This window comes from Echiichthys vipera, assembly GCF_963691815.1.
Source record: "Echiichthys vipera genome assembly, chromosome: 5".
NCBI classification, from domain to species: Eukaryota; Metazoa; Chordata; class Actinopteri; order Perciformes; family Trachinidae; genus Echiichthys; species Echiichthys vipera.
Window position 1 is genome coordinate 24408665 of NC_139830.1, and position 25366 is coordinate 24434030.

Here is a 25366-nt window from a genome sequence, read left to right on the forward strand (position 1 = left end):
CCTCAGTTCCTTGGGGAACAGTGGTAAATTCATCACAGCCTCGTGTTCACGCATTTATCACTGGCACATTACAACTTGTAATCAGTCACAGATGTCAGGGGTGGTGCTGACTCTTCGTCAATCCTCATATGTTGACACTGGTGTCAGTTACTGCATAATGCATTTAATGTTTGTCACAGCAAATTGCGGAGCTCTAAGTGAGGATTTCATGTGGATAAATTTAATTAATTATATAACCAATAAAAAAAATTGATGCAATTTATAAAAAAAAAAAAAGAAGTTTTCTTACTACATGATTCCAGTGTAGAGGAAAGGTAGAGCAGTAACGCCTTCCTTTTTGAATTAGCATGTGAAGCGTGATCCTGGGGTACGAATGCTTCATCTTGTCATTATAACACATACTCCACTCTGTCTGCCACCGCTAAATCAATTTACAGCTTTCTCTCCAGGTTTGGTTTCACACTTCCTTCCACAAGTCAGTTTAATTCTAACACTGTTGGTGCCAAAACCAAAAAAATACTATTTGTCAGAATAAACATCAACTATCCTGATCTTGATTTGAATTGCTCCCAACCAATCAAAATGCAGCTCAACTCCCAAGCCGGAGTGCTGATGGGCGAGCTTACGAGTTGTGCTGCCAACCTGAAGTGCTGTTTCAGTCCAGCAGTTCAGCATGTACTGGCCAAACAACTGCTACACAGTACCTTGTAATTTTTGGATTTTGGAATAAAATGGTGTGCTCACACAGCCAACCCACAAATTTCACTCATTGTGGTCTGGCAAGAATTTCAACTGCTCTGTACAACAGCGACTGACAGTGCTCTCTGTCACTCATGCATTATTATAAACCCGCCTCGCACCGGACTGGATGAACACATCACTCACTGGGCAATCACTGGCTTTCCATCTGATTTCCAAATTAACTTCAAACCAAAAAAAATAGTTAGAAACAGTTATTGTCAGCTTTCTCATAAATGATCCAGCAAAACTGGTCAGAAATGAGCCCTGCAGCTGCAGTATCATAATTCCATTTACACCCACAACACCTAGTGGAAGTAGTTATTCACCAGAGAGTGGAGTGCAGAGAGTTTTGACTCATGTCATCATCAGATGCTCCCCATAGTTCAGTGATTGGTTTGCCAGCTGTCAGGCTCAGTCCATTTTCAATGGGTGTTTTCTCAGTTTACAAGCTGTATGGTGGAGTAAGGATGATATTTTTGGGAGCTATTAGTCTTCCAGACAGAGTTCCTCTACAAGCCAACTACCTTTTGAAAAAACAACTTCTTCTAATGATGACACGATGCACAAGTAAGAACAGTAGAAAACAGATATTAAGGAAGGAAAACACAATTTCACAAGCCTCTTTTACACAGCCTGTTCAGTGCAGGGCTGCGCTGTGCCTTCATTACACACTGCTATCTGCTATCTGTGACGGAATGGGGGGACACAGTTGTCGTGCCTCAGAGCCGTAATAGCGGTGAACCTGCATCTGTGTGTAAGGTAAAGCTGTCAGGGCAGAACTACACAGTAGCACAGGTCGATCCACAGGAGGGTGAAAAAGTGACAAAGCAGAGTTCAGTATAGCCTAAGTTGTTAATAATTTACAGAAACATTGCGTGCAGTTATAGTCCGCGGTCTCTTTCCCTCTCTTTTTCTTTGTCACTCTCTCAAACACACACACACACACACACATATGGGCGATGTGGCGCTCAGTCCATCTCTCTTTTCACAATTGTGCTGCTATAATGCATAAAGTTGGCGATTTGTGGGTCGAGATGGTGCGGACTGGCTCACACACACACTTGACGCCGGCACTGTTGTTTTAAACGTCACGCCTCTTTGGCTTAGTAAGTGTCGGTTGCTATGTGAAATCACACAATGGTTAAAGTGTGTGAAAAGGGCTTTAGAAAATATATGATTATCGATGCATTATGCATATTTGCAATAGCTAACTTACAGAGGCTGTACTGATTTACACGGAAGCACTTACCTGAAATCCTTCCTGAGGCCAGCAGCAGACGTGTGTACCACCTGTTATCCAGGGAATCTGTATGGTCTGTTCTACTTATTGCTCTGCTGCCATGCTGGGCTCCAGTTGTATATGAGTTTGTATGTACGTGTATTTTCTATATACAGTAATAACCCTCTGTACATGGTTTATTGGATCCCTTAAAGAAAACATGGGTAACACTGAGTCTTGCGGAGTGCTGCTTGCCTAGTTGGCCTTGCCATATGGTGTTGGTGAAGGAGCCAGCGCCTGGGGAGGATGCAGCCGTATGGTGGCAGGAAATACACAGACACAGCAGTATGGCAAAACAAAACAGAAGAGGAATGCAAAGTCTCCTTGCTGCAACGCAAAAACAACAGACCTCACATGAGTCTATGCAGTATGACAGAGACAAATGAATAAGAGAAGAAGAATGGAAAGGGTCAAAAATGACCTTCAGACTAAATTACAAGGTGCACAGCGATTCATTTGTTTTCTGCATGGCCATAATGACTAATCTCTTTTAATACATCACTCCACATCCATTCCCTCTTGCTCCCTGTCCCATTAAACATTGGAACAGAAGAGCTCTGATGAAATAATTTTGCCTTTAAAACACCACAAGCTTTTTATTGAATTCAGCCATTGCCACAATGTCATCAGTGTCAGGCCTGCTGCCATTTGACATTTTAAAGGCATTTCTGTTCCGCTCCCTGTTACACACTTGAAAAGAATGATTGTGGAGCATTCAGAGGATTGATGAGGGACTAAAAGCCCGAGCCGAAACCAGCCCAAGGAATCTGTTAGCAGCAGTGAATGGGTGGGTGAGTAGGTGGCTCTCCTGTATTTTGTGTGACCTTTTCAGAATGACTCTGAGGATTTTGGTGCCATATGTGCCCTTCGGGTACCACTAATCCTATTGCTGCTACACTCAGCAGTAATGGGTACCGTAAACCTTTGCAACACACCCCTGATCTTAGTCAGACACACACACACGCACACATACACAGGAACACACTTCTTTTTTGTTGCTGGTTCCACTGGAATACAGCTCATATATCTCCCTTTAAATGTATTACTTGCATTAGTGTCATTGTGTTTTATTGTGGTTTATATTAAATGCTTTCATTCTGCTTTTCTTTGGACATTCAGTCAAAATAAAACAGTTTTTAATTACACCATTTGCTAGAAATAATAGGCTTTATTTAGACATTTCAAAAACAGATACGTTTTTCCTTCTTTTGACTTGACCTTGAATGCCCTATTTATTTATTGTAGCTTTTGTTGCTGTTGTATCAATTTCTGTCCATCTCAAAATGCATTATCAGCCAGCGAAGATTCCTCTTTATTCTTTTATATTCTTTCTTAACACTGTCGGCTGAACTTTGAAGTGTTCCCTTCTTCTTAAATGAAAGTGCGCTTCCTGGGTGCGTTTATTGACTCTCTTGTGCTGCCACATTCATGCGTATGTGCCGGCTGAGCTACAAAAGAAAATCTTTTGAGGCGGAACAGTTTGCCTCCTGCCGAGGAAGTCTATTTCAGCTTTTGCTCCAAGACAAAATGTAAACAGGTGCACATGAGTTCCATTCCTGTATTGGATGAAGGAACCACAATTGACTTATGAGGATTTATAAATTAATCGATCCTAAGATGTGAACTGATGCCTCCAAAGCATCCAAAGCCTTCATAAAGAGCACTCACATACACCACCACCACCAAATTCAGCATTAGTTTTGGTGCTGATGATCTGTCCTTGGCAGTCTCTTTCTGCGGAAACTTAATTTCCACTCTTGTCATGACAATCCAGAGAGCACGTTGTGTGTCAGAAAAGGTTCAGCAATTTGTTTTGTTTGACACTTGCCTCAGCAGCTTGGTTTGCTGTCAAGTCTTCTACTGGAAGTTTTCTGCTTTTCTTTTCATGACAGTTCATCTCATTTTCCTCTTCTCTGCATTCCCCCATGCGAAAAACCCAACTCTTATGCCCTGACTCTGTTTTCCTCTTCTAAGATACAATATAGTGGATGATCAAAGTCTTCAAAATCTTCCTCATTGTGGTGGAGGAAAACTGAAAGAAGCTTAAGGATATGGCACAGATTTCTCTCTTGGATATACTCTGTGGACTGTCAGAGCTGCTCTTTGTATTATTCTCCTTTTTATTTTTGTTTTTTTAAAAATAGTAATTAGCTTTATTGAAAACACCTTTAAACTGATGCGGGCAAAAGATCTTTCCTCAGCCATCGAGAGACCCCTTGAAGCGAAAAACAGAGGAGCCTAAATTGCACCATTAAACCCCAGGGAAGTGTTTTGCCTCCGTTTGATAATTCCCTCCTAATTTTAAATCATTTTCAGAAGTGTCATCATCATTAAGTGATGATGTAAAGATTTTTATTTGGAGCTGCAGGTAATTGATAATAGCAGGATGGAAGAAACACTCAAGATTGACAGTCCAGCAGTGAGAGCAAACTCTATTGGATTTGTGCACCGCGGCCATATGCAATATTTTCTCCTCGCCTGTGATTTATTATTGTGAAGCTTTCATGCAGGACAGGGTTTTTGGTGTTTTTCATTAAACTGGCTGAAGTGTGTAAGCGCTTCCCTGAGGAATGATTCATCACCAGTTTTCCAGGACGCAACCAAAGCTCGCCTCCCTAACGTATGAACCACTGGAGCAGCCGGAAGAGTTTTCTACCTGGTGTCCCCCCTGGTTTCTGCTGTTCATTCATCTCAACATTGATTTTAATAGTTTGTGAGGTGGAGGTGGGGGTAGGGTTGCAACTTTTGAGGGATGGATGGTCTGCGGGCTACACAGTGTGATCTTATTTATATATATTTTTATGGCTTACCAGAAAAAACACTATATTATAACGCAGCATAACCACACTCCCTCCTGGGCGATGAATTGTGGGTGATTGCCTTTGGGGACAATCAAGCCAAAAGTCAGACTCACATTTACCATTTTCCCAGGCACAGTATAGATCGTCGCATGTTGGCAACAACACGGCATGTGCAAATAATGATCTTAACACTGAGCCCCAACTCCTGTTTGCCTGTGATCATCAGATCAGTAGCTGAGTAAGGACACAGTGACCTTCAGGTTAGGGGGATGGGGCGTTCTTTTCTGTAGGGACTTACCCAGTGGGCTGAACTCAACCTCTCCTCCATCAAGAGTTCCCATGTTCCCAGACACCAGCGATTGTGTCTTAATGAATTCACTGAATACTAATCAGGCAGCCTAGGTCCAGGGGGTAGGGCAGGGTTTAACACAGACAAGGTCCTGTATAAATATGCAGAGGATTTTTTTTTCTCCCACCATCATCACATTCTTTCTGATTCAGAACAACAACAAAAATGAAATGGGGGTTCTTGCCTTTATGATATGTCTTTTAGTAAAGTCTGTTCTGTCGCTTGAGTTGTTATCCTGCCTCATCTGTTAGTTCCTATACGCTTGTTTGCCTCATTATGGAGTTGTGAGACTTCTGTTTTGATTTAGTTTGTGTCCCGGGGATACCCTGTGAATGTTTCGTCTTCACTGACTTCAAATCACTCCAATTCAGTGTGCGTATATTTCGCCGGCGAGACCCTGTTTGTATAAATCTTTCAGCACCACTGGCCAGAGGTTATATCCTCTGACATTAATCAAGACTCAACAGACTTCTAATCTTTTATCCGAGTCCTGTTACCCCCACGGACAAAGTCTTTATGGCTCAATCAATCAGACTGGCTCTGAAATGTCCAGTGGTACATTCTCAATAGGCCATTCAGTCACTGTGAGGCAACAGTAACAGTGCTATATAGTAATCAACATTCAAGGAAAAAATAGATTAAACCATGAAAAAAGGGGTTTGCACATGCACTGACCTATGATCTTGGATAATTGAGTCGTAATTTGTGAGCAGGAACAAGTGCCTCTAAGAGCCACAAGCACTCAAACTGATTCAATCAGGAGACATGGACGAGCTCTTTTGACAGTGAATGAGAGCCTTTGTGGACATATGACATTACACAAGCGAACTCTTCTGCCTCATCACTGAGAGCTCTATAAGGACTCAACGTTAATTTCCCTTAAGTTTCACTGTTTCATCCTACAAAGTTGATCTCTAATTCATCATCAGTGCAGCGGACCCATGTTTTATCTCTCATTTTAAGCTTCTGAAGGAAGTCGTTCATGTCCATGAATATTGATGGAACTTTACAAAGCTCTATTTGCACAGAACTAATATAACCTGAGGTTGGGAAGTGATTGGGTATAATTGAGGGAGATCGTAGATGATTTTAATCCAGATGCAAGTCTGCCATGGTTTTAATTTAAGCAAATTCTGTGCCACATCTTGGTGAAGTCAGAGGTCCCCAGGTAATACTTAGCTACTAATCCCTGCCAAATTTAATTTGTTTTTGGCTTTCAATGATGTCTTTTTTTCTTTTTAATGCAAAATGTTGCACCAACTGTGCATTAAAACTGGAGGCAGTAGTGGCAACTGCAGAGGAAAGTTGTGGAGAAGCAGTTTGAAGCTTAGCTTTGCATAGTGACAAGCTATTAAATGTTCCATGTATCCAACATATTGGATTTCATTGTCTGACCCTAATGCTTTGAAGTAAGGAGGTAATTGATGAATTACATGAGGTCTGAACCTACTCTGCTATTAGTCCCCTGTGAATTGAGTGTAAGGCAATAAGGGTGGAAATGCACTCTAACCACCCTGACTGCAGGATGAAACCACTGGTGCTTAAATAGCGTTGTTCCATTCTTCTGACTATTTTCTCTTTGAAACATCTCAGTGAGAGGCACTTCTGCAATGACTCAAGGAGCTATTGATTTTTATTCGTCCTTGCTCTCATGCTATAATCTGTGGATTTTTGCCATCCACTGACTCTTATGTCATGAATGCCCGCAGCTCGATTGAAGCCATATGCTTGTGTGAGGCAGTAGTGTAATAGAGGTGTTAAGTCTGCTTTGTCTGAAGCCTACTAAAAAGAAACCAGCACACCATCCTGTTTTAAAAGTTCTCATTTTATTAGAAACACATCATGCTGGATAACTGCTCCTTTGTTCATTCTGCATTACCTCATAGTTTTTCAACATTTTTCTAAGTGGACACAGGAGTAAACAAAGGAAAGCCATGGGTTTATTTCAAATAACTATAGTTTTTTTCTGTATTTTCTGTAATTACACATATAAACGGCTTCATTTTAAGCAAACCTGCTAGGGCTCAGCCCTTTGGGTATTCACTGATCCGGCTGGCTTTATGTCTTTACCTTAAATGTTTATGATTTAGTTTGCCTCAAGGCTTAACTGACAAAAATCGAGACTGTTAACCCAGATGACGATTTAATGAATGTGCTTGTCAAAACAAGAACCAAGTCATCACATTTATCCAGTGCTCTGACCAAGAAGCAAAAATAATTGTTACCCTCAGGCATTCTACATATTTCATCATGTTTTACCACACCAGACATTTTGAGCACTAAAGTGAAATAAACAAGTATCACTGTCATGTATCCTTTCCACAAAATCAGTGTTTTTATACTAGATGTTACTTTATTGCCTGTGGGTTCAAATGACTCCCTAACAGCATTGTTAAGAAGACGAGGCGGCTTCACCAGGAAGCTGAAGTTTCATAACAAACATTTATTTCAGCATGATAGCATCTGCTTCAATGGACATCAGTAGTTTTTACTACCCTGTCAAAGGTGGCATGGCAACATAAAAAGGCCAGATAATGGTAAATCTTCATATGAAATGGAATTGGTAGCCTTTTGACATCTGTTTAGTTTCAATCTGTTGAATCGTCGGGGCAGAAATTGCTTTTCATCCTTGAGCGGACAGGATAAACCAGATATTATATGATTATGGAGGATCACAATACCAATTCAATATCATACAAAATGTTAACGGCACACACAGGCCTGCACGGCCTGATCTGTGCCTCTCCATTGGCTTGTCCTATTTTGTTGCTAACAGATTACATGACATGTTACATAATGTGAACTCATTTTGACCATTGTCCTCAGTGGATCTCAAATGACACCATATCAGCATGTGATGAAAGAGGAGCCATTTGAGCTTCATCATGTGATCTATATCCATCTATACAAAGAAAATAATGACTCTTAAGAGCTTCAACATGTTTAAAAACACATATCAAAAGAATAGTTTGACATTTTGGGGAATACTCTTATTCTCTGTCTTGCAGAGAGTTGGACATCTAGTTAGCTTAGCATAAAGAATGGACACAGGTGGAAACTGCTAGCCTGTCCAATGGTAACAAAATCTATCTTCCAAAATTGAGTCATTCTACTTTGGTTTTTGTATGGATTAAACAAACAAACGTGTTAAATAGTGAGGTTTAGAGGTGCTTCTGGGCTGATTTTTTGTAACCTTTTGACAGAGCCAGGCTACTTTCCAGTCTTTGTGCTAAGCTAAGCTAACTGGCTGCTGGTGGTAGCTTCATATTTAAAGTACAGACGTGAGACCAGTAGTGAGTTTCTCATCTAACTCTCAGCAAGAAAGCAAATAAGTGCATTTCCTTAAATGTCATACAGGCGGTTCAGGTTCACTTATTTCTAAAATCTAATGCTTGGGTTTTATTCTTTGTTTTGAATATATAATGTGTCACGTTATATTCTGGTGTTATTACAAACTCTCTGTGGCTTTACAAGAAACCTCTCGTCCCATTAACATTCCCACTCTTACTGAATGCTCTTCACACTACACGTACACATCATAATGCTAGGAGCAATTAAGTGACCTGTTAGTTTAGGGAATGTTTGATTTTTGGTTTGGTAAGGCTGCCTAAACTCAATCCACAAGATGAAATAACTAGCCTGCTGGGTGTCCCAGAAGACCGCGTGAAGGCAGTGGGCCGGCACTTTAAACACATGCTATGGAGTACTTTGTGCACTTGGCAGTGGGAGTCAGTTTTTCCTCAATCCCTGAAGCGTTGCATTGTCTTTTGAAAGGAGGCTCTTTGTGTTTGCAGTATGGAGCTGCTCACATGATGAGCCCCAGTACTGTCAGAGAGGCATTTTGATGTCTGCCAGGGTCTGTGTGGAAGATACTAAAACATTCATTGCATATTTGGATGCTATTACCATGAACATTCAAGTGTAGATTGTGGTTTCTTTGATTCCCCGCCCCAGAAGGCCTTGCGTTAGCATGTTTACTGCTCACTGTAACGGGTAATTAAGGCAGGAGCGTGTCACTTTTGGTATATGCTGATTTTTGGACATGGCCTACCTCCATGCTTTTCAGTCAAAGGGAGGAGGGTGCTGCTCAACACATCAGACATGACCCAGTTAGAAGAGCTACACTTGTAGGACCCTATAAAGTGGATCTTACCCTGAGGAGGATTTCCATACTTTGGCTTTGTTGTTCTCCTCACACAATTTCTTCTTCCATCGACTCGTCTGTCTGATGTATGGAAAAGCCATCACTTTTTTAAAATTGAAATTCCAGTCTAGCATACTGATTTGTATGCTAGACTGGAAGGAAGCCTAGTCATATTTCCTTTTAAGCATGGTTTCCTCTTTGATTTAGTTTTTTTTAAATTAGTGAGGTTTCAGTTAAATTAGGCTGAAAAACTGTTGCCCAGAATCTACTGTAACTTGGCTTCGACTCTATCTTTGTCATGTGAAAGTAAAGTAGCTTATTGTCACCACCAAGCCTCGCAATGATAATAAGTCATTAAAAACATTGCAAGAAACTGGAAAAGCTAATCTTCTCTTTGACTTCAGTAAAAAAAACCAAGGCAGCAAATTAACACCAGTGCAGCAGTCAGGTGATCTTGACATGGCAGTTTTTCTTGGTTAGCCTGCTAATATAAATGGACTTATTGTTTCTACTGCTCTTCATGCTTTAGATTCCAACACTAGTTTAGCACAGGAGTGGCTACATTTGCAAGAGGAGGTACAATTGTGCTACATTTTGGAAAAGCAAGAGGGGGAATTTCTCTCAAAAGCTGCTGAATTCTTTCCCTTGTGTTTTTCTTTTTCCCTGCCTCTTATTTGACTTCTATTAACTGAAAGGAGGGGGAAGAATGTCCAATTTGCAATATGAGATCAGAGGAGACATGGTTGATGTCGCAGGGAGGCGTGGGTTTGTAGCTGGAAAGAGTGAGACATACAGAAAATATCTGCGCCCTTGTGTGAAAAGCTCATTCTTCCCACACATTCAGAAGATGCCCTTTGAAAGTTATTTGCTACGTATTTTGCACACCCCAGTTTAATCCTAATGCATCTTTATGTTGTACTCCTGAGATGTAGACCAAATGCTATTTTTTGTGCTTAATTCATGCCCACTGCTTGATGGACCAGAAGTTAATTTTGCACTTGTAATTGGTGTGTTTATTAATTACCGGTTGTTGCTGGAAACTGTGTGACAAATGAATAGTGTGATTAGATAAGCCAGCTCCTGACAGAATGCCTGTAGTAGCCTGAAACGGATCAATATAACACAAGCTGCTCTTTCCGCCCAGGGCCAGTGATGGTGACTGATGAGTGAACATGGAATGAAATACAGGAGAGTGGCACAAACCAACAAACCAGCACATACTGTGCCTCGGTTCAATGTTATTTTTGGCCTATTCCTTAGGAGTATGTTATTAAAACTGTCGAACACTCGAACCCTATAGTAACCATTTTTGCATTGACATTTGCTTGACCAATTCAACGGCAACGCTAATGCTGCCTGAACACACCTGGATTTAGTATCAACTCCTCAGCTAGTTAGTTCTTGGAAGATCTCTCCAAAGCATGCACAGAACAATTGCAGTTAAAGTAGAATGAGTGACAATAGCTGCATTGCTTTCCGTTTTGTTAACTTCCTGTAGCAAAAAAAGGTAATTACCAGATCGTTATAATAAGAGAGATGCTTTGCAGAATCAATTTAATTCTAGAATTGGTATAAGATGTTTTTGGGGTATTTTTCTTCTTAAATTCTTAAAATCATTGACAACATTGTACTTACTAAAACTTAGAAAAACAAAAATCCCCCAAGAGAAATAAAGTGGTTGGCAGGCATTTCAAGACAAATTGTCACCAGGCAGAACTACAGTGGAAAAAGACAAAACTTTAAGTTCACCATAAAAAATTAAAACTAAATGATCAAAACAAAGAAGTTAAACAGGCAATCTTTCTTCTAAAACCATTAACGATAATATGAACAATGGTAAAGTTTCCTTTAATATCCAAGTGAGCCAATGCATTTCTCGCCTAAACCAGAAGAAAACAAACGAGGGTGAAGAAGAAGGGTGATTTAAATTTATATGATGTCATCTCTCCAGTTAGACACTTTCGTTAGGTAAGGGCATGGCAACTTACAACGGTAAGGGCCAATGCTGAAACCGTTTTCAAGACACCGCAAGCTTTGGTTTTTTTATGACGAAATTACGAACTGGATCCGTCACCACGGTCTAAGCCACGTCATGGTTTGCCTCCTGCACGCTCTACCCACACCTCTCGTCTAAACCAAATGATTATTTCCAGTAAGTGAGACCACATGAAAACAAAGGTGTCTTTGCAGGATGACATGAAAATATAACCACACAGACCTTACATGAACATGATCTAACAATGAGTCTTGTGTCTTGGGATAAAGGTCTTTTTGTAACAGTTTGACCTTTTCTTGGGCTGGCGGTAGCAGATTCCGGAGGGATGTGGGAGAAATTTGTCAGGGAGAGGATGGTCACACTCTGACTGCATAGTCAGAGTCTGGTGATGAGCATGTTTGTCACAGAGCTCTGTTCATACCGGCTTGGTCAATAATACAATTCCCTGTGTTTGATATTCAAGTTGTAAAGTAGAAGACTGCAGAGCAGAAGATCTTCTGTGTAGTCACCCAGCACAGTGGGAAATGTCTCTCAAAATATTACAGTTGGAAGGAAACATGGTTGAACCAGAAAAACCTCTTCACCGTAGACACACTTCTTGTCAAACTGGATAATAGAGGTATAATCTTTGGGAAGTGCTGTGCAGAAAAACAACAGTTTAGCAAAGTAATTTTAATAAAAACAAAAGGCTATTGGCTAAATAACCCTAGAATGACAGCTTCTGGCATCAGCAATTTATATGCATCACTTTGCACATCACGTATCACATGTCTCACACACATACACAAATAATTTCTTTAAAATCCCTCCTTTGCCTGTATCCCCCTCATCCTCCATCTCTCACAGCTCCAGATCATTTCAGCTAAATTTTCAGATGCCTGTGTCGCTCACATAAAAACACCAGCTTCGCCGGCAAAATTGCTTGCATAGGAGTAAGCCCTTCTGAAAATGACTGTGTTGATCCAACTTGAATGACAGAGAGAATCAAAACATCATAAGAAAAGCAGGAATGCATGCTGTACATGCTGATGTGTGCCTTGTTTCAAGTGAAGAAAAGCTGTACACAGACATGCCCGAGCATGCAGGGATCGGATGGTAGTACTGTTGACAGATCATTCACTGTGACACTGTGAAACCTTTCTCCTTCTCTGATTAAAACAGAGCATAACAGACATTTTTCAATATCATAGGAAGTATTAATATATCTATTTATATTACAAGGTACCATACAACATGTGACATTTTATTAAAGTGAGCACAATTTTACACACAATTTACCAGCTATCTTGTGGGTAAAGGCATTCATTTCTTTATTCTACCTTCTTTTTCTGAATTTGTAGTCATTAAAGGTCCTAATTTGTAAAAAGGGAGATTACTGTGTCTTTTTTGATTATAAAGCAGGTCAAGGTGCTGTATGAATACTGTGAAAGTATCAAAACACTCAATCCACAGAGAAATGCATGCAGCATGTGTGTCTTTTAAATAAGCCGTCAGAACTTCTGTAAGGTTGTTATGCTGTTACAGTCATTCCTCGGCTGCAGTAACGATGCAGAGAAGCAGAGAGTGCAGATGTTGAGTCGGAGCTTAAGGAGACAGGAGCTAAAACAGAATGTGTCAGACAGAGGGTGTACAGGTATAGTCAGACAGACAGTATGAGAAAAATAATGTGTTTTTTGAACAACGCTCGGCAACATGTTCCAGGAGAAACCCAAAATACAGCCCGAAAATTAGCATAATGTGACCCCTTTAAGATTTCAGTTCTTGTTGATTTTTGCAATACCGATAACCAGTAACCATAGTATCAGCAGGTGTGGCTTAATATTACAGCAAATGCTCAGTGAGCGGCTACCTTGTCGAACAAAACAGAAGAGCATCTGTTTATGGGGCAGCTGAACACACTCACATTAATAGAAGTCAGTAATTGTAAACGAGCGAGTTTTCAACAGGGCCAGGTAAGGTATGTTAAAAGTGTGCAGCCTGTCATCTGTATTTCATCTGACAGCTCACTGTGGCTGCTCCTTCTTGTGTCATTACTCTCCAGCAATATTTAAAACTGATTGCCAATCAAAAATGACTGTTGTCTTGTTTTGTGTTTTTTATGAGTGATGGCTGTCAGCACAGTGGCCGTTATTGTGAAGCTGCAGCAGTGAGAAATGTTGGGTTTGCGTTAGCAGTAACTTACTCCAGCTCTGATAGCTCCAGCTCTGGACTGTAGAGCGTGCAGTAAGCAGTGATGCTGATATTAATGAGATGGAATTAAAAACAGTAACGCTGGATCACATGCTGCACTGCTCAATCCCTCACACATCATGTATCCAGTATGCAAATGGCGGACTCCACCACTACCAATGAAAATTAAAGAGAGATATTTACATAATTACAGAATGTAAATATGGTGAACTGCTACTGCTGAAAAATCCATTTGATTCCATGAAAATCTTAAAGATTATAACTAAAACTACAGTAAGTTTTTAGCCTTTCCCTAGAGATAGTGACCCTTTTTGCAACTGGTTTTTATAGTAGCACTGAGGCATTTCATTAATCCTACCAGCCCACCTTATTATGTCTTTTCTTTGTGATAGTAACACATTTCTGGAAAACTGTATGAATAGATGAACAGCACTAAAAACTAACTGAAACAAAAAACAAAGGAGATGTAGTGGATATTATTTTGGCACTGCACAGGCCTTTCTTCCCAGGTATGTTTTTTCTTATATTTGCTTCCCTCTTTAGGAAGATCCTCTAAGCCCAAAAAGGGGATGTCTTACATTAAGCCGGCCCATTCAGGCACATCCCCACTCCAATTCCCAGGCCACTAAAATTCTCTCCAGCTTAGAGGCAGCCTTTTCTCTTCATCCTCTTTGGCCTTTGAATGATAACCTTGAATGGTATTGTCTTGGGGTGTGAAGGAGGGTTAAGAAATTCCTTTCTACCACAGGTTCTTGACAGAGAGCAGGAAAGCTTGACAAAAGGCATCAGCGCTCCCTCAATCAGAGAATGTGGAGGATATGAAACTGGGGCAGTTTTTCATTCAGGTAAAAAGCATTGATGGGGGAAAAGGATGGGGAACAATAGAGCAGCTCCGATTGAACAAAGAACTTCTGTGTGCTTTTTAAAGCCATTTCAAAAGTGAGCTCAACTACTATGACGAAATCTGAGGCAACGTTATGCAGAAGAAAGTTCACTGTATTAGAGAAGATTCTATGGATTGAACACTGATAAGTGGGACTGATTGTATTTGGTTAAGTCCATTTATCTGAACTATTTCCCAGTTCAGAGAAGCCATTAGGCCTGAGATAGTCATTGTGATAATAACATCATGGAGATCAATTGAAACTCAATCTGTGAATAAGTTGTCTGGCCTCTTAGATTGAGCGCTGTGCGCTCTCTCTGACCCTTTCTTCTTCCTCTGCCGGAGATGTCTATATTAGCATCAGCTGGCTGCCATAGCAATGAAAACAAGACTTTGAAATGGCCTAAGGTTTTACAAACAGGTTGTTTGCAAAAAAGTAGCAAACCAAACAAACCTCCCTGGCCTGTGCTGATGGAGTGAACCATAAACCTCTCCCAATCTCACAGAATACTCGAGGCATCTTTAAATTTAGCCAGAGGACACGGTTGATGCTGCTAAAGGGAAACTAGTTGTTTTGATTCTTAATAGCATATGTGGAGGTCACATAGAGTGTCTGAGGATGCAGGTGATGGCTCACATTCATGATCTTTTCTGTTCTGCAGTGTCATGTAGTTGCTTCGTAGCTGAAGTAACAGCCTTGTGGTGACTTCCACTGCTATCCTCGTGGCAGCTTAGTGGTGTTGTGCAATGATTTCATCATGAGCCATCTGCTCTCAGAAAAATCATCCATTTTGACTGAAAAAGTAGAGAAACTCGTGGTTTGGGAAAAGCAATGTTTTGTGTCAATGTTTTAATTTTGGGTAGTTTATTAAGTGTATTGGGCATTTGCACTTTACTATTTTTAATTCTACATAGCATTCAGGAGTTGAAATTTTCAACTTTCAGTGCAGTATTCTTATTTGATTTACATTTTTGCTCTTCTATCTCTTATTTTCTGCTACAGCAACCCAATTTTTCCAGAGGGGATCATTATGTTTTATCTTATCTAATGAGGTCTAGCATGTGGTTTACTGTAGTGCTTGTGATTTTAGCATGTCTGCTAGCTCCGTTGTTCTTAAGCTGCGGGCAAGGACACCAGATTTAGACTTTGTATGATACAAAGTGTCTGTGATGGGAGGTCAGGAGAAGGCATTGCATCTATTAAAGAGGTCACAAGCAAAAAAAGGTTGAGAAGCACTGCTGCAGCTGACAACCACATGCTAAGTGACACAAATCCCCAACTGTCTGTTTGTCCAGATCTGTTTCAGCTTAGGACATAGCAAAGGAGAGGAAGTATCATTCTCCTACAGTACGCATGGAGAATCAGAGCCTGAGGTAGCTTCTTCTCACAAGGCCACACTTCTCTTGAGCGGCTGCCTCAAAAACATGTGAAAGAACATTTTCCATTCTTGGTAATCTGTCTCCCACATCCCAGTCACCAGCCTCCCTACCTCTGCTTCTCAACAACCCACATCGTTGGTGTGGCGGATGGGATTTGATGGAATTAACTACAGTGTCAAAGAATATATTAATCAAACAAATAAAAGCCAACAGAGAAATGTAGGACTACAGATGATAGAGAATTGGTGATGTGCTTGTATTTTTTCATCTGCTCCCGCAGTGATTCGTGTTTTGCAGTATCTCCAAAGTGTCACGGTAACATGTGACTGATCACATTGATTTCACCCACTGCAGTGTTGCAGGCTCAGTGAGTTTATCCCCAAAAACAACAGAAAACACTGCCGGTTTATCCAGAAACCTTTTGGTTTTTTTGCGCTCACACAAGGGAGCTTTCGTCTTTGTTGTGGCAATAATTTCCCTCCTGACTGTAGTCTTAGATTTCCAGCGTTCCATGTCATCATCATCATCATCATCATCATCTGACCTGATGTGGAAACTATGCACTGAAGTCTTTCTTTCCTCATTCTTTTCTCTGAGGTGCCTGCCGCAGAGCAGCAGCTCTTTATGGTTTTGATCATTTTAACAAATGTGTTAATCACTGAGGGACTGAGAATCCCCATGAATCTTAATTTTTCCAATGGAAATATTACATTTTCAGGATAAAATAACAATGTATTTGGGAAAGAAAGCCACATTCTGCATGCCATTGTTTATTTATTTTTCTTCTTTGTGCTGCAAGAAAATTCAATTTGATTACACGCTGCTGTATCTCTCTGCATTACACAACACTTGAAAGAGAATTTTTGATTTTGTTAAATATTAATCATGAATACATTATCATGCTTGCATGCTTTACAGTCTTTACTGTTACAAATTTCAATCAAAACACATTTGATAACATTATATAACTGAGAATATTTTAATATGTGTATGCTCACTTGCTCTTAAATGCATTTTTTATACTTTGTAGAATAGTGGGTTTTGTGTTCATCAGAGGTCCTCGGTGGCTGCTTGTACAGGGATTTACATCAAATGGCCCTGCGTTACATTTACTGTTCTGCTCAGCTAAAGGTAGTCATTTTGGGTTTGAAGCAGAAAGTCGTGTGAAGTTTTCTTAAGGGGCTGAAGTAGACTATCGGTGGATTCCCTCTGATCCTGATCTGTAATGACAGAGTCTTGGTCAGTAGCATTTTATATCCCTTCATTCTCATCAACATGCCAAAGTTTCACTGAATTGATTTACTACCACAGGTGCCATAATCAGCCAGTCTATTTTCTCCCAGAAGTGAGCAGCTAACATTTGCCGTTCTATTGGCTGCAACAAAAACACAAAATGTAATTTTCACCTTTCCTACAGTGATGTTAGCCAGTTTGTCTAACCCATCTGCATTAGCATGTGGATTAATTCCTGCTTGTTATCTAAGCCTGGATGTAATAAGACAGTCCTGGATGGCAGGGGTAATCAGGTTGCAAGGCAGAGCTTTCTTGCCTTCTCTTCCTCTACTGCCATCCTCACATCCCAAAACTGATAGCAGGGTAGACATATTGGAGGGGATTAAGCTAATGTGATGGCAGAGCCACCTACAGGGTAATTTCAAGAGACAGGGCTTGGCATCCAGGGAATAACTTGTCAAGACCGGGCTGTAGGCTAATATTGAGGATATTAATCCTTAATGTAAATGGCCTTGACTAGATTTTACTCTTGTCTCTGTGTGCAGCTTTAAGCACATTCATAAGTCTCTTTAATCACTGACATAAAGCAGTCCCTCAAGGATTTTCCAGAGTTTTACAGTAATTATTGCGTACCAAAAAATGCTTGTTTTTTTTTTTTCACTGTTGCTTCCGTGAGAAATTGCCAAGCTATTTGCATATGTTCGTTGTTCATTTGCAGCAGTTTTATGAGCTGCCGGCAGAGGAGTGCTTTGTTTAGTTGCTGTGAAAAAGTGTTAAAATCACAATCTGTGTCATTTTAAAAAGGGATTTGAGGCTCTGTGATGCTGCCTCCTCATCAGTATCTGCTGGAAATGGTTGATAAGGGGGGGGGGGGAATCACAGAGGTGAGTTCACACAACTCTCTGTTGGAGGGCAGCAGCTCATTGTCTTTTTGATCATTTTAATTAAAACATGAGGCAAAAGATGAGTGAGAATCCACACAAAATTTGAATTACCTATCTACCTACCTGGATGTCTGGATGCAACAGTGAAAAAAATACAACATACGTCTTTGCATTTTTTCTTCTTCATCATTAATGAAAAGATTCTTAAATTATAAAAAGCCCTCATCAGCCTTTTCTCACACAAACAAAGCAAACCTTCATCAAGGAGCTGGGTGAACACCTTGATGGTGAGGTTGTCCTTGCTGCAGTTTTCACCTCACAAACGGTGTGCCATCACCCTTCAGTCATATTTTGTGGTGTTTATTGAACACCCTGTGATCAATCAAGCTTCTGCGATTCCCTCAACGATGACGGGCTGTCTTTTTCTTGTTCTCAGGTCTGCTCATAGGATCTGGCTGTGCACTCTATCCTTTGGGATGGGACAGTGAGGAAGTACAACAGACCTGCAACAACAGCTCAGACCAGTTTCAACTAGGTAAGATATCTACCAGGCAGATGCAATATGCACACACACCTACAGCATGTGCACAGCGCCTAAATTACACACTGATGCTTCAACCATGACTGTGTAAATGTACATTTGGTTTGCTGAATTTTCTGGGCCCAGAACAGATAAATGTATGAAAACAGTCGTAAACTGAGAACAGACTTTTATATCCGGCCTTTGACATTCTCAGCAGACACAACTCTCTGGTAGTGTCATGTACTGAAGAGACACGATCCAATGGTATTTAAAATATATGATAAAATGGCAATAGAACGTCCAGTTGCTGTCAATTTCTGAAGTGTTTAATTGCTATAAAAGTGTTGCTGAGAATAACCAGGAGCCGGATTGGTGCTCTGTATTCAGCTGGCATTCTCAGGACTATTTCGTAGACAATAATATGCTACTGTATCAGACACTAGGCAGGTGGAGGGGCTATTCATTCTGCAGCTGCTCTTTTCTTTAATACCAATTTGTGTTTGATCTTCTACTTAATTTACACTGAGAAATAAATTTGGTGTGATTGCAAAATGTAATGAAATGTCAAAGATACATTTTTGATAACGCTGTTGAGCCAATAGCTTATGTAATCAGGTACACTTAGATTTGCTTTCTCTTTCTATTTACATCACTGTCCACCCTGATGGTTTCATATGATAGTTTTCAAAACGAAAAGGTGAAGCTTGTTACAAAACAACTAGACAAGTCCCTCAAGTATCCATATAGAGGGTGAAATCCAACTATAAGTTTTAGCCATACATCAATGTTACTCATGGGCAAGTTTTGACCGGACAGTGACACCAGAACACCACCAGTCACATATATTTGTTTCATGACAATCTGGTCAGAAATTGTGATATTACTCTGGACAAATGGAACAAACTCGCTTTGAAACCAACCAAAAATCAACATTTGCTAAAACCATCAACAACAAGACAAAAATAACAATTGTACATATTAGCTATATTGTACAGGTCCCATATTGTACATGTCATTTCATGCCTCTCTAGATTGCATAAAAGAATGAGGTTTTATATAAATTCTGTGTAAGTATTAAAAGGCTCAATCCACAGAGAAATGCACACAGCCAGGAACTTTCTTTAAATGAGCCATCAGGACTTCTGTATAATTGTGATGTCACAACTATACTATATATCAGGGGTGTCCAATCCTTCTCCTGGATAGCTACTGCCCTGCGTGTGTTAGTCAAGAGTTTGTGTGTGTGTGTGTTAAGTCAACCTATCTTCAGCTGTTTGATAATGAGCAGAGCATTAGGATCAGGTGTTATAGCAGGGAGGAACCTAAAACATGCAGGCCAGTTAACTCTCCAGGAGCAAGGTTGGACACTCCTGTTAAATATAGGTAGAAAGTGCTGCTACATTGCTGTTGCAGTCATTCCTTGGCTGCAATGAGGGTGCAGAGACTCCGAGAGTGCAGATGTGGAAGACCTGTGATGCGCTTCAGCTGCTTGATAACGAGCAGAGCATTAGAATCAGGCGCGTTAGAGCAGAGAGAAACCTAAAACATGCAGGGCAGCGGCCCTCCAGGAGCAGGATTGGACACCCCTGGTTTGGGGGCACTTAAAGAGACAGGTGCTAAAATGGAGCGTTTCAAACATGTATATGCTGACAGACAGTATGATGAAAAATAATGTGTTTTTGAAAATCGAAGCATGTAAAAATGTTCTAGTAGAAACTCAAAATACAAGTATGAACCCGAAAATGGGCATGATATACAAGTTGATATGCACAGAATCAATCAGCATGCAGCAATTCTGAGTGATTTCATTTGCTGTACACATCTTAATCACTGAAATTTCAGACCATGTCATCCGAAGTAATCGTGTCACGTTTGTTTTTAACAAGTGTGTTTGAATCGGTGTGATGTTCAGATGAAGGCGACTGCACCATAGTTATTTCAGTGTCACCTCTTTCTCGGCAGCATCATGACAAGGCTGTGATGTTCTCCCATGAGAACAGTGGGATGTTACACAAGTGATGCCACAACGAGGAATCTCTGCCTCATTCATTAATCACAAAGAGAGCAGTCAGTGCTTTGAACCTTGCTCCAGGACACCTTAATTGCATATATATTCAGCCTGAAAAGGTTGGGAAAATGATCATATGTATGTCCATATAATCAATGCATGAGGAAGTCATTGCTTTGACCCAACTGTTTTTTCAAATGCAATATTATATATTAATAAACAACACCCACATTCAAAAAAACAAAACAAAACGGTTGATCATTTTTATTAGAGTGACACACATTTGCAACAGAAAATCTGACTTGAGGTTTGGCTTCTGAGAAGACAGCTGATATTATTCGTTAACGAGATGCCTCCTCCGCCTCCCACTCAGCTGGTAATTAGATGACTACAGTCAATCAGACGTTCTCCGAAAAATGTGATGTTTATGATGATGAGAGGTCCTGATGGTCATCAAAACATTTTCCAAATTTAGAACCAGATGTAGGTCATATCAGAGTTTAATAATGCACATAATTCCCTTTGAGGATTATAGAAGATGCATCTTAAGGAGGCCCTTTATGTTTTAATTTGCGTTTGCTTTTGGGTTTTGGCTCCGTTTCAGCATTTCTTGCCACTGATGTGCTTTCCAAGCTTGCTGTGAGAGTGCATTTGGCACACACACCAGACTGTCTGTTTGCAAATGAAGTTAAACTATGTTCAGTGAATTTGTTTCAACAATGCTAACTCTTTTTCACTAGAGGAAGGGAAATGTTGTGGCTTGAACAAAAATGTTTAGCAAGCTTGCAACATTTTCTGCTCTTAACACTGACATGTTAATGTTGGATCTAAGGCAAAAACAGTAGTCCTGCTGTAGTGTAGTGTTCTTATAATATGGTACAAACATATACTGCAGATTTAAAAGGGTTCTAACTTAACCACAATGGGCACAACAGTTGTTGTATCAGTAGGCTGTGACCTTCAAAGTCCTGACTACATTCCATTCATGCTCACTTATACACAGTACACATGTAACTAGAAGATAGTTCTACAACATGCTGTTATGGCCAGAAACATTGAGCCTCGTGCATGAATGTTCTCATTTTTCTCTATATATTTTCTTCTTACACAAAACAATTAGAAGACAATAAGAAAATCCTATGTGGGATTCATGAAACATGCGCTGACAGCCGATCTCTTCTACCTGTGAATTTTGATGAGTTGCGTTTGATCTGTTTGGATGCACCTGCATGGCAATTTGGAATTAGCGTAGGGGAATGCCCTAGTAAACCCATAGAAGGGCAGCAGACCAAAGCACAAACAAACAGGTCTGATATTTGATGGGTATTGTTAAACTCAGAAAGAAAGAAGAAAAGAAAGAAATCGGAATGCTACTTGAGGGCAGCAAAAAGAACAAAGATAAAGAAACTTAATTTTTTTAAGTGTGGGTAGTGCAAAAAGCTATTTATTTTATGAAACAGAAGAATGTTCTACAAATATCTTTTATTACATTTCTTTTTATTTACATTAGTTAAATTATTTCTTTATTTATTGAATAATTCATACACTTATTAGAAAGGACTTATAGAACATATGTTTTCATGAAGTTAGTTGACTTTTCTCATCATTATTAATATTTCATAGATCATATCTTTTGTGCATACTGGCTTATGTGAGCACTAGTGCACTCTTGATCTTACCAAAGAACAAGCAGGAAGTACACAAGTATCAATGAATGTCACAAAGGTTCTTCAGTTGTTCTTGCACACAATTTGAGATCAAATCTCTTACTACACACAATTTATGAATCAGACCCGTTGTTCCCAGCACTCAAGTTTCAAAATTAAATTGATTCTTTAACTCTACAGACATACATTAAACCTGGATCATCTCTCATTATTAATTCATACACCATTCTCCAGTGAGAGTTGTAGAGATAGTAGAGATAGGAATGAAAGTATGAAGTAGAGATATTAAAATCATGAGCGCAATCAAGGCAAGAAAAATCATAGTTATAATTAGGGCTGTACGGTCTAAAACTCATATCACGGTACAATTTGAAGCATAGACGGTAACGGTATTATATCACAGTATATCTATCTTAAAGTGTGAGGGTCTTGTTTTTTACTTGAGTATTTCTTTTCATGCTCCTTTATACTTCTGCTCCACTACAGTCTAGTGGGAAATATTCTGCTTTTTACTCCACTACATTTATCTGATAACTTCAGCTACTAGTTGCGTTACCAAGTATGATTTTTGCTTCACACTGATATACACTCGTTGCAGAGTAAACACACAGGCTTCACAGTGACAGTGATAAAAAGAAAAATACTTCTCTGTCCATTCACTGATGAAGTGCCAGTATTCTGTGTCATCCTTTCATTTTTTCAAAGTAGAAAGAAACATCCTGGTGGTGATTTAACCATGGATTTAACCAGACTGAACGATTGCAAGAACAACAACCGTGGGGAGGAGCGATGAAGAAGCATTGTATGGTTATGTCACAGATGCTCTACCGATTACATGGTGGAGTCAAAATCTATACCGTAGCACAAAGTCCTACTATCTATACGGTTTAAATCATACACCCCTAGTTAGAATAACAGAACCTAAATCAGACACGATTATGGAAAATATCTCTAATCCTTAAATATTAACATTGCAGGCAGGCTACATGACTTGAATTTGAACCATTTTATGTCTTATATATATCTTGATGTGGGATTTATTCCCCAAAAGGCTTTATGAATGTAGAGGAAACTTTAGGCCTACAGGATTCTTCTAACCCAAATCGTATCAGCAGTTGTTCCCGGGCCAAACGCTTATCTGTCCAAATTGCATTGAAATCCGTTCATGGGTTTTTGTAGATATGCTGCTGACAGAAGGACAGATATGATCCTGAATCCTCTTCTTTCCTCTCCTCTGCAGGTTCCTGCCAGATCGGCTGGGCGTATTACTGCACAGGGGCAGGGGCGGCAGCTGCCATGCTACTGTGCACCTGGCTGTCTTGTTTCGCAGGGAAAAAGCAGAAGCAGTACCCATACTGAAGGGAGTGTCAGAGAGACAGGGACAGGCAGAGACCTCAGGCAAGGAGAGGACTCTGAGTACAGCACATCAGGCACCAAAGACACCAAGTCGTTATGGTGCTCTGGACATCATGGGACACAACTCATCTGACAATTGCCGGGACTGTTTCATAATTCAACACACACATGGCTTTGAAAACTGGTTCTTCTCTTAAAAGCTGTTCTTAAATGAAAAATGTATGGACCAATTCTATTTGTAAAGTTGTTAAATTTCTTTAACGAAAAAAGTATTCTCGTTTTCTTTTTTTGTCTTCCTCCTCTTCAGTCATTGATGTTTATGTGATAGTGTGCCCCGTGATGAAGAGAAAAGTAATATTGCTTCATTGTTATGTGAAGTGTTTTCTGTCTCCTCTTCATGCCTCATCCTTGCCTTAAACACAAACTGAAATGCAATAATCCCTATAATGTAAAGCAATCCAACACTGGCTGCCTGCTTCCTCAACTCCACCTTTTCAGATCCCAAAAATCTAAGCATAGTTTATTTAACACATACATAAAATATACGTTGTGTATGATAATGTATTTTATCACATTAGCACATGTTTTGTATTCAACCTTCAAATTATTCTTTGTCATTATTTTTGTTTTGTAAATAAATGTTTATTGAAATTCTGGATTCAGTTTTATTTCACTCACACAATACGCCCTTAGGTACACTGAGCAGGCCGCTCCTCACATTCCCAAAAAGATTTTCCCATGACCTCTTGAACTTAGCAGTGCTCACTACACGTGGGAGTCCTTTTTTTCCCCAATCGATAAAGAGGATAACTTTTCCCCATTATTGATGAGGTAAATCCCGTGACCTCTAGTCAGATTATTTGCCTTTTGATCAAGTTACTCAACTTCAAAGTGTCTGAGTCTTCCAGACAAAGCATGAGATGCAATTATACCCTGGGACATAAAGTAGCTGTGCATCTATCAGCTTAATGTCAAGGGGTATCTCGGTGTGAATAACAATAATGGTAACCTTTTCATAGCAATTATCACAGCTGTATGTGTTGCCAGTTGAGGTGTGAGGTGCACCGTGCTCTTCAGTTACTATTTTTAGTCTTTTGTTCCTCACCTTTGATTAACACACAACACTTCAGACGTTCATACAAGCACAAGTGTACAAAGTCAGCTCATTTACAATTCAGCGGCTCTCCTCATTAGCATGCCCATTTTCTCACAATGCCCCGACCCTCCAGCCTCACTGTAGAGATCTCTCCCTCCGTGCCTGCTCTGTTTGATATGTTAGCATGGCTCCTCTACATTCTGCACTCTCTCTGATCTGCTGTGCTGATTGATATTACCAGTGATTCTTACAGAGTGTCAAGCAGATGCCTCATCAGCAGAGGCTGACACATTGGGGTTAAGTTGGAGTGTTCCCTCCTTTATATCAATACTACCCGTACCTCAGACTGACAGGGTGTACGATGCAATCTGAGGTCTTGTTACTTGTATTTTGATCGGTTGATTGTCTTAAAACATGCTTAATGGGTGGTAGCTGAGAAGTACAACTGCTCTCATCGGTCGTAGGTGGCATACTACAACTGCTGCAACTTTTAAAATGACCACAGCTGCTGATTGCTTTTAAAGTTTTTTTTTTAATGCTGCGAGGACCACACACGGAATTATACCCCCATCATTGTATTGAGCTAGAGGCAGAAATATCTGACAGATATGGCACATCAGGAAAAAATAAACCAATATGATCGATGGCTTCCTAGAAAAAGAAATTGTGTTGTTTGTAATTTAGGTGAACCAACCCTTTAAGAGCATCTTTTCAAACATACAGATTTATTTCTTGGTTGCAAACTAGCAGGGCACATGGAGAGCCATGCCTTAGAGCTCCCACCTGCAGTGTGTGTCAGCAAAGATTCTCCGTACTAAAGGGGAGAAGGAATTGTC

General features: G+C 40.1%; 1 protein-coding gene across 1 annotated transcript in view; it reads left to right on the top strand.

The window, feature by feature from the left end:
• LOC310946911 (LHFPL tetraspan subfamily member 6 protein) overlaps positions 1–24079 on the top strand; it is a 45650-nt gene extending 21571 nt beyond the window's left edge. Inside the window, exons 3-4 of the mRNA XM_083913499.1 lie at positions 18317–18415; positions 23319–24079. Of these exons, the coding sequence (XP_083769625.1) occupies positions 18317–18415; positions 23319–23437 (218 nt within the window). The 3' untranslated portion in view covers positions 23438–24079. The remainder of the gene's footprint in view (positions 1–18316; positions 18416–23318) is intronic.
• The last annotated feature ends 1287 nt before the right edge of the window (positions 24080–25366 follow it).